Below are 10,028 nucleotides of genomic sequence, written 5' to 3' on the forward strand. Positions count from 1 at the left end.
CAGGTCCAGCAAAATTGCTCGTGTAACTCGAGTGCAAAGAGCCCCCCGTGTATGTCTCTTGGGCGTTTTGATACTGAAACATAACAAAAAGAAAATGAGTCTATGCTGATTAGTAGAAGAAGATCAACTTATCCAAGCCTTTTCAATGTCAATGCATGATGGTCAAACCTGTCACAGTTCATGAGCAGTATTGCTTCTGAAGTCAAGCTAAATTTCTTGAATTTAAACAAAAAATATAGACCGTCACTGTGATATTGCGTAGTCAACCTCTCTAGAATTCTTATCCACACAACTATAATTTGAAGATGACAATGAACTCAGAAAAGTCCCCTTAATTGACAATAGAAATCGCCATGCTGCGACCTAATCGGCCTCCGATATTAGATTTGCACAAGACTTTTCCTTATATATCAGACGTCTTGCTTGTATCATAATTATGAGTTTAGAAATTCTCTTTTTATTGTGTTACTTTTTTATCTCTACTAATTAATAAAACACTCATTGTGAACCAAAATCTTATGAAATTACTAGTTTCACCCTTTAATTAAAACAGAAATAAGAAATATGGGACATAAATATAATTTCACACAACCAAATTTTACTATTTTTTTTTCTAAAGTCTTACCTACATGTAATCCTAACATATATTTAATTTATAAAAAAATAAAAAATAAAAAATTTCCCATTCCCACATTCTTTATCACTCTTTTCCTCTCTCATTTTATTTCAAAAACAAAAAAAAAAAAAAATTTCTCACACACTTTGTGTGTGCCCATATGCTAGTTATTCATTAAGTTTACTTATTTTAAATATTATTGTTTTTATTAAAATATATTTAAAAAAATAATGAACGTAGCCATCTATGGTCCTCCTACGTGGATTCTTTTTTTTTTGTGATTTTTATTTTTTGATATCCAAATAGAAGAAGAGTAATTTAAATATTATGAAAACTTTATCCTTGCATACTCCCTTTATATGCGTAGAAGATTAATAATGCTTCAATGATTCTATCCTCTACAAGATCTTTACAGTGAGTTGGGAAAAAAAAATTGCAAACTAATGTTATTCTATCCTCTATAAGATCTTAGTTATATTGTAAATAGAGGTTGAATCTCCAAAAAATAGAAATTAGTTGTGAGGACCATATCACATCGAACTTTAACGTTTTGAACCGTCATTTTTCAAGGTGCATCTCATAAATCATCGTTGCAAAATATTAGTCAAATTAGAAATATTTGAAGCATCTAATTAATTTCAAAGAAATTGATGAACATTTTGTTCTCTAAGAAACATTGAAACTCCTTTATGATAATTAAATAGGCAAAGGGTTCCAAATTGAATTGAATTTTTGTAAGAATGATCTATGAATCTAGACTTATAAAATAGACGATTCGGATCGTTGAAATTCGATATAGAATGGGTTCTACAACTAAACTCCAATATTTAGAAAAATTGAAAATCTCCTCTTAAATGGCATGTATTGTAAATTAAGAATAAAGCAACTACGCAGTCATCCTTTTTTAACCTTTTCTAGACATTGGTACGTGTCATCTCTAGTGATATGTTTTGTGGATCAGGATCCTCTCATGAGCAGATGGAGATGATCCTTCTGATCAGGCCCATCGAGCCGTTCAATTTTTATCCAACTGCTACAAATATGTGGTCTCTCTAAAATTTATAATAATTATAGCCGTACTGAGGAGAAAATGGGTCCCTAAAAAATTTCTTCTCCAATTATATTCTCTAAGTTAGGAATTTTTTTTTTGAACAAGCGATATTATCTGTACTGAGGAGAAAATGGTAGGTTTAACCTCACAATGGGCTATCAATAATGTGGTTCAAACTCATCTATGACGAGAATCGAACCTAAAACCTCTCACTTACAAGTAAAGAGAAATATTACTAGACCGTGTACTAAGTGATTCTAAGTTAGGAAGTTATAATTGTGGACTAATATGCAAAGAGTTTTTATTTAAAATATTATTAAATATTAGTGATTAATGCTAGGTTCTCCATTCTCACTCCTTAAATTTAGTAGCTCATAGTAAAATCTTATCTCAAGAAGTGGATAGGAAGTGTGATTAGAAATGAACATTTTCAAATCCTCTCTAAACTTTAGCTAGGAGCTCACTTAGGGAGTCTGTAGATGCTCTAACTCATTATTTATGTAATTTGAAAGTAATTGATATCTTGCTTATAGATAAGAATAATACTCGACCATTAAGGAGCCACGTGTCCTTTCTGAAGAGAGAGAGACTATTCTAATCAGATCAAGATTCAAAGGTAGGTTGGTGACTGGTCCATATCGCTACTGAACTCATACAGAAAGTCAGGCACAAAGGAGAATCTGACAAACCAACCTTTTGATCATCAGTCGTCATCGTAGCACCAAGAACAAGAGAGAGGAACAAAATACACACACACACACACACGCATATATATGTATACACCCACATATAGTATTCTACACAGTTAGTGCATATACCATTACCAGAGCCTATCTCAAACACCCATTACTTACAGCGTACACAAAAGCTAAGTATGGAAGAAAGGGCATTCGCCGGGAAGAGCTTGTACGGTGGTTCTCTTCTTGTTCCTAGTGTTCAAGAATTAGTAAAGAAGCCAATACTCACAATCCCAACCAGATACATACAGCCTCATCATCAAGAGATCATCAGTTCTGATCATCATGCGCATCAAATACCATCCATTGACATGCAGAAATTGCTTTCACAAGAATCAACCATTTCTGAAGCTGAACTAGCCAGGCTCCATTTTGCTTGCCAAGAGTGGGGTTTCTTTCAGGTAATTAAATTACCTAGCCTTTTCCACTTAAATCTTTCATCACGAGTTCCAGGAATATGTCGATGATCATCTAGTCTTCGTTGGCGATATGAAAAGCAGTACATAACTATGTAATCATGTAATTATATATATATTTCACCTCAAGTTAAGCTTAATTAGTAGTCCACTTCTATATCAAACTTTCCCTTGATTTGTCGTTGATTGAAATTCATGTTAGTAACAAGTGATTCACACTTAAAAATAGCCAGCCCACCCATTTGGAAATTCATGGCTTCGACCTTTTGGTTATGTAAGGACCGTTTTTACGGATAAAACCATTTTAGGTATCAATCGAATGGGCTGATCTGAAAAATATTGAGGTTTCATAACAAAATCAAGTGGCAATATGGAGTGTAGCTCGTATAAAAATATGTAAAGTCTCTTCTCTCCGATTTGGGATTCATACTGTCAACATCCTTACTTACTCACGTGTGATGAGTTTTCAAGGCTAACACATAGACAACACAACTTGGATAACATGAAGTACATAGGGCCTTTGGACTTTACATGTGAGACCCCTGCTCCGGTGAAGTATGGTGCAAACAGATACCATGATGTGGAAGCCTAGACATTAAGCTATAAATTAGGTTGCTACAAAAAAATTCGTTAATAGGTTGCTACAAAATGTATTTTAGTTTTTTGTTCTTCTTTTCCTTGGTTAACTTGGCTACTTTCTAGGCCTAACCTATGTTTTTTTTCACCTTGCCTGCGTACTAAATTTAGAATTTGCTATTTCGTAGGTTTTTTGGCCATAGTATTCACTCTATATATTTTTACAGTTGGTGAACCATGGTGTGAGCTCTTCCTTGTTGGAGAAAATGAAGACAGAAACTCAAGAGTTCTTCAACCTACCCATGGAAGAGAAGAAAATTTTTTCGCAACAGCCAGGAGACATTGAAGGTTTTGGACAATCCTTTGTAGTTTCTGAAGAGCAAAAACTCGATTGGGCTGACACTTTCTTCTTGACCACCCTTCCTGTCCAACTGAGGAAGCCTCGCTTACTCCCAAAACTCCCTTCTCCTTTCAGGTCCTCTCATTCCAAATAAATATGTTTGTCTATGATTTTGTGCAATATGAATGTGAATGCACGAATATATGGAAGAGTAATGTTATTTAATAAAAGAAAAAAAAAACTGATTTTATTACTGACAATCTCTAGTTAGAGTATTGATATAAGTGAGTGTAACATACTGACTTCTATTAATACGTGTTTCTAATGAAATCATTTGTATGTGTCTAATAATATTATTGATAGATATCAGTGCATTAGGGCGTTTAGGTATATATTCATCCTAACATGATTTTGGGGTTTTTGAACTTTAATCCTTGAAGAAGACTAAAATTCAATAAAAACTTAGTGTTAGATTGGATATTGATTTTAGTCCCCTAATGTGTAATTAATTCAAATTCAAAATCATATTATATTTTTGTTTACTATTTAATAGATATTACAATAAAATTAAGATATATTATTATACACATTTTAATTCATTACTTTTATTTTACTTCCTCTAATTAGTATACTTAAACGTCCGTATCATAATATATTTTACTAAATTAATGTACCGAATTATCTGTAACATACCACATCGCCTAGGGAAGTGGATATTGTAAGCCTTATATGTATATTCTCATCTCTACCTAGCACGAGGCCTTTTGGGAACTCATTGGCTTCGGGATACTCCGAAGTTAAGCGAATTCACACAAGAGCAATCCCAGGATGGGTGACCCACTAGGAAGTTCTTGTGTGAGTTCCCAGAAACAAAACCGTGAAGGCGTGGTAGGGGCCCAAAGCGGACAATATCGTGCTACGGTGGAGTTAAGCCCGAGATGTAGTGGGGGCCCGGGTCAGGATGTGACAATTTGGTATCAAAGTCAATCCCTGACCGGAAGTGTGCCGACGAGGACGTCGGGCCCTAAGGGGGTGGATTGTAACATCCCACATCGTCCAGGTGAGTGGATCTTATAAGCCGTATATGTATATTCTCATCTCTACCTAGCACAATGCCTTTTGGGAGCTTACTGGCTTCGAGTTCCGTCAGAACTCCAAAGTTAAGCGAGTTCGCGCGAGAGCAATCCCAGGAGTGGTGACCTACTGGGAAGTTCTCGTGTGAGTTCCCAGAAACAAAACCGTGAGGGCGTGGTCGGGGCTAAAAATGGACAATATCCTGTTACGGTGGAGTTAAGCTCGTGATGTGGTGGGGGCCCGGGTTGGGATGTGACATTATCTGTACCTAAATATATTGTAGTAAATTAGTGGCACATAAGAAAATATGCAAAAACATAAGTGTACCAAAAAATTCAGTACCTAAATATATGATATTAAACTAGTGTACATAAAAATCGGTACCTAAATATATTATAATAAACTAGTGTACCATATCTGTACCTAAACATATTATACTAACTTAGTGTACCGAAATGTTCATTCCTAAATATATTGTAATGAATCAGTGGTGCAGACAAAAATATTGAAAAACATAAGTGTACCAGAAAATCTCTACCAAAATATTTTCTTATTAAAGATACTTACCATAATGAGAATTAAAATTTATAATAATTTCATACAATTTAATTTATGAACACCATAAAATTATAAAGAAAAAAGAGGGACATTTTATACATATGTTGGCATTAAATAGAGTCTAGGGACTAAAATCAAATTTTAATCTTGTATAAGACATTTTTTTTTTAAATTTCATCTTATTTAAGGATTAAAATCTAATTTTCTATTTTAGGAATTATGTCACGTACCTATGTGTATAGATTCAAAAGATTTGAAACAATTTACCTCATAAAAAGGACCAATATAAAAAACTAATTCGACACCTGAGTTTAGTATAGGAAAATCATGGGGATACACCCTTGCAACTCCTATTTTATAGACAAAAACCCACCTATGTTTAAATATTCAAATAGAATACAAATTTCATAAAGACAGCAATGTAGAAAAATAATTGACTATTATTACAAAATAATTGCACCTCTTGCCACAATATCCAAATTATTTCATTATTGCCCATCATTTTTTTGTGAAAGAAGACTAAATAGTTTTTTCATCATCTTTTGGTTGACAAAGAAAATTTTATTAATAGGTAGTTTAAATTATTTGCACATAAATAGTGCTACAAATACGTACAAAAATATTCTACCAATTAGTTTACCTATTTACAAATTGATGATGAGCAAATAACTATTTTTATAGGTAAATTATTTACATGTATTATTAAATATATTGAGCAATAGTAATATGCAATCAGCCCTTTACCACAATGGTGGAAAGGAATTGGATCCTTACATGACGATATGAGTTCAAATCTCGTCAGTTGCTAATTTAACAAAATCTATTTTTTGACAAAAAAAAAAAACATATTGTCAAATAATTAATTTATATTTTTATTTAAACTATAGGTAAATTGTTTTTTAATAAAAAATAACAACCCTTTATTATGTAGTAGTTTATTTTGCATGCATATAGGGCACATTTTATTAGTATAAGATATATGTACAATTAATAAGTAAATTAATTTTGAATCAAACAATATTGCTTTATTTTGTACGTAAATTATTTTGCATATATTGTAACATATTTTAGGCACAATTTATCATTGTAAGATATATGTACAAATAATTCACCTATATTTTTATAATGCAGAGAGACTTTAGAAACTTACTCATTGGAACTGAAAAACCTAGCCATGACTATCCTATCACAAATGGAAAAAGCTTTGCAGATGGAAACCAATGAAGCGACCAACATATTCGAAGGTGCATTGCAAGCGGTGAGGGTGAACTATTACCCTCCGTGTCCTCAGCCGGGGAAAGTCCTCGGTCTGACCCCTCACTCTGATGGTGGAGCTCTCACCATCCTCCTACAAGTCAATGAAATGGATGGCCTCCAAGTAAAGAAAGATGGGATTTGGGTTCCTGTGAAGCCACTACCAGATGCCTTTATTGTGAATATTGGAGACGTTCTAGAGGTAATGATTTTCACTGATAACTTTAACCTTTTGAATATTATCTTGCTCGATACTTATATGAAAATGTTATCCAACTGTCATTTTCATACCATTGACCATCAGGTGAGTGTAGTGTTGCGAACAAAAGTTAGTTGAGTTGGTAAGGATCGTTCTTTTTGCTAGACCAAAGCTTAAGTTCAAGTCTCGTTGCTGGCAATCCCTCTTGGTGAGCAATATGTAAAAACTAAAAAAAAAAGGCTAAAGCCCCCCTCTGTAAGTTCTCAAAGAGGCATGTGGTATGCCTTGGACCTGCAATGGGTAGTCTTCCCTTGCTCTAAACTTTTTGTTACCAAAAAAAAAAAAAAAAAGAATGTAGTGTTATCCATGTCATGTTTACTGACTATATTGTTTAAGCATGTAAATCTTTCACACATAGCTTAATCTTCAATAACTTTTTACCGCGTGAGTGCATCCTATATTTTGTGAGAGATCTGTTGAACAATTATTTCAAACAAAAGCTTGATCCTTAATAATTATACCTATTGCAGCTATCACCTTTTATTTTTAGTGTTTAAATATATGCATGTATGCATGGCAGGTTATAACAAATGGGATGTATCGTAGCATTGAACATCGTGCAACTGTGAACTCTGAAAAAGAAAGGCTCTCAATCGCCACATTTTACAACCCCAGAGTTGATGGTGAAATCGGCCCGGCCTCTAGCTTGATCACTGAGCAAACACCTGCAGCATTTAAAAGGATGAGTGTTGAAGAATATTTCAAAGCATTTTTTGATCGTAAGCTTCATGGAAAGTCTTTTCTTGACGAATTGAGGATTAAGTAATGATGTTAAGCAGTAGAGACATATCTCTGAAGAGAATAAAAAGTTTATGTAAATTTCTGAAGAGAATTAAAAGGTGTATGTTGTAAAATTAATATTGCTCAAATGATGTCTTATTGTCAGAAATTATCATCTAATAATAAGTTTGGACGCCATTCTCTGGTTGTTATCACGAGATAAATCTGGAGTAATGTTAAAGAGACTATGTTTTTGTATCATATTTAATGTACAAGTGATGCATACAACCAATATCCAATGAAATAAATCATATATACTAAAATTTAGTTTTCCCTCGGCACTGTTCATCTCCAGTGTCCGGACATAAATGCCCTTGGTTTTTCTTTGCTTTGCCTTTTTGCTGCTTGTTTTGTCCACAATGATGTGTCAGATTTGCCCTTGCTATCCAGGTGTCCATGATTGGTGCAGCCTTTCTTTTGTTCTGTTCTTCTTTTTTTGAACCCAACTACGGAGAAGGTTATGCACGTGTCGGTCATTGTGGAAAGAGAAGAGGATGCATAAACTCTAATTGCTTCCAAAAGGCACAATCTGCATCTCTCATTCAACTGTCTCTCTATCTCTCTCTCTCTCTCTCTCTCTCTCTCTCTCTCTCTCTCTCTCTCTAGAAATCCTTCTCTCATTCAACTCTCTCTCAAAAAAAAATCCAAAAATGGCTTTGGAGCACCGGAAGACGAATTGAAGTACGAGTGCCCCAATTTCAAGAGTCTGATTTTGGAATCCCAATGTGGATGTAAATTTCTTCATTCTTGATCTTGGACAAAATTGCACCTACAAAATAAATAACACATTTGGTTATGGCCACAAGCCTCACGCGCCCACGATGATTGGGGGGGTGATTTGGCCGAAGAGCCTCCAATGCCAAAGTTAAAATTTAGAGAGAAATAGTATTTAGAGAATTTTTGGATTTTTGCAAGAGTATTTGAATCCGTTTTTTTGGTGAGAATGGGATCCCATTTATAGGGATCAAAGGTGGCCAGCCATAGCTAGGGTTTTTTTGCTTGAATTTGGTTTAATTAGCCCATTGATTGGATGTTAATTGACTAATTAAACCAAAAGGGAATGTTTTTTGTGGTTATGAAAAGGTTATAATGAATAATTAAATAATTGGCTTAAAAGGGGAAAAAAGGAGTAAGGAAAAGGTGGAAAAAAATAAAGGAAATGGCCGGTCCCCTTTATGGAGGAGGATAACCAGCTATTAGGGTAGGTTTTTTGGTTTAATTGCTGATTTAATTGACAAATTAATGAGTTTATTAGGTAATAATCCCATTAATTTGTTAATTATCTCAATTTATGTGGAATAATTGGTAGGTTATGAAGTAACTACCTAAAATGTGGATGGATGAGATAACTATGAATTTGTTACCTTCCTTTGGGCACTTTTGACTTGGTTTAGGGATGATTGCCTGCTGCTCGCGCGTAGGAATCCCAGTATGCCTCAAGGGTATTTTTGTCCTCTTTTACCCAAGAATCCACGTTTCGCCTTGTGATTATTTTTGGCTCCACAAATGCCCCCACACATGTTGGGCTGCTTGCAGGAAAGGGCAACAGGTGTAGAGATTTTCTCGCTTTAATAGGAAATTAGATCCTTTTAGGAAAGGGAAATAAATTTCTCCCAAAGCCTATTTAAGTCCACCTTAAGTGGGTCATTAAATCAACTTTGGAGAGCGATTTATTCTACCCTACAAGAGAGAGAGAGCTTAGAGGATATTTGTTCCCCCTCCTCTAGCAATCTTCTACATCTTGCCCGTGCAAAGGATCGTCTTTCGTTGATTTCTTCATCTTCTCTGTGCCGCACCGATGTAAGAAAATTTTAATTTTCTTGTCTTCTTTTTGGATAGTGCTGTCGCGAGGCAGCCGTTGGGGTGGTGCAACACGTCGGCTAGTAAGGGCCAGGAGTCGGCTCGGCATGGGCCGATGAGGTGTTGTGGCAAGGACCACTGCTTGGGTTGTTCAATTTGGCTAAAGCCATAGGCATTTTGTGCGGCTGGGGCCACAGATTGTGGCGCTGGGGTGCAGTGCTAAGCAAGTCACATGGCTCATGTCCTTTTAGGCTTTTGGACACGACGCGAGCTAGGTCGTGTGATTGAGAGAAATGAAGAGGTTGCGGGCCTCATGAGCTGCTGGAATGTTGGGTTGAACTCCCCTGCTAGGTAACACGAATGGCGTTGGTTACTTTAACTCTCTTCGTCAGGAGAAACGTGGGCTACTCCCAAAAAAGGAGGTGAATAGGATCAAGGCAGATGCATTGGCTCATCTAATCACTGTTGTGGATCCTGCTGCAAGTGAAGGTGGGAAAAATGATCTTCCCTGCTTGCTCAAGAGATGCCAGCTGAGAAAAAACCAAAGACTTTTTTCGCTCGCGCGGG

At 35.3% G+C, this 10,028-nt stretch overlaps 1 protein-coding gene across 1 annotated transcript; it reads left to right on the top strand.

Moving 5' to 3' along the window:
* The first annotated feature begins 2,295 nt into the window (after nt 1-2,295).
* LOC126590037 (protein SRG1-like) lies at nt 2,296-7,825 on the top strand. Its single transcript, XM_050255515.1, has 4 exons — nt 2,296-2,805; nt 3,624-3,871; nt 6,500-6,824; nt 7,402-7,825. The coding sequence occupies exons 1-4, from the start codon at nt 2,542-2,544 to the stop codon at nt 7,645-7,647; spliced, it is 1,083 nt and encodes a 360-aa protein (XP_050111472.1). The 5' UTR covers nt 2,296-2,541; the 3' UTR covers nt 7,648-7,825.
* Nucleotides 7,826-10,028: the final 2,203 nt, after the last annotated feature.

This window comes from Malus sylvestris, chromosome 11, assembly GCF_916048215.2.
Source record: "Malus sylvestris chromosome 11, drMalSylv7.2, whole genome shotgun sequence".
In the NCBI taxonomy this organism is placed as follows: Eukaryota; Viridiplantae; Streptophyta; class Magnoliopsida; order Rosales; family Rosaceae; genus Malus; species Malus sylvestris.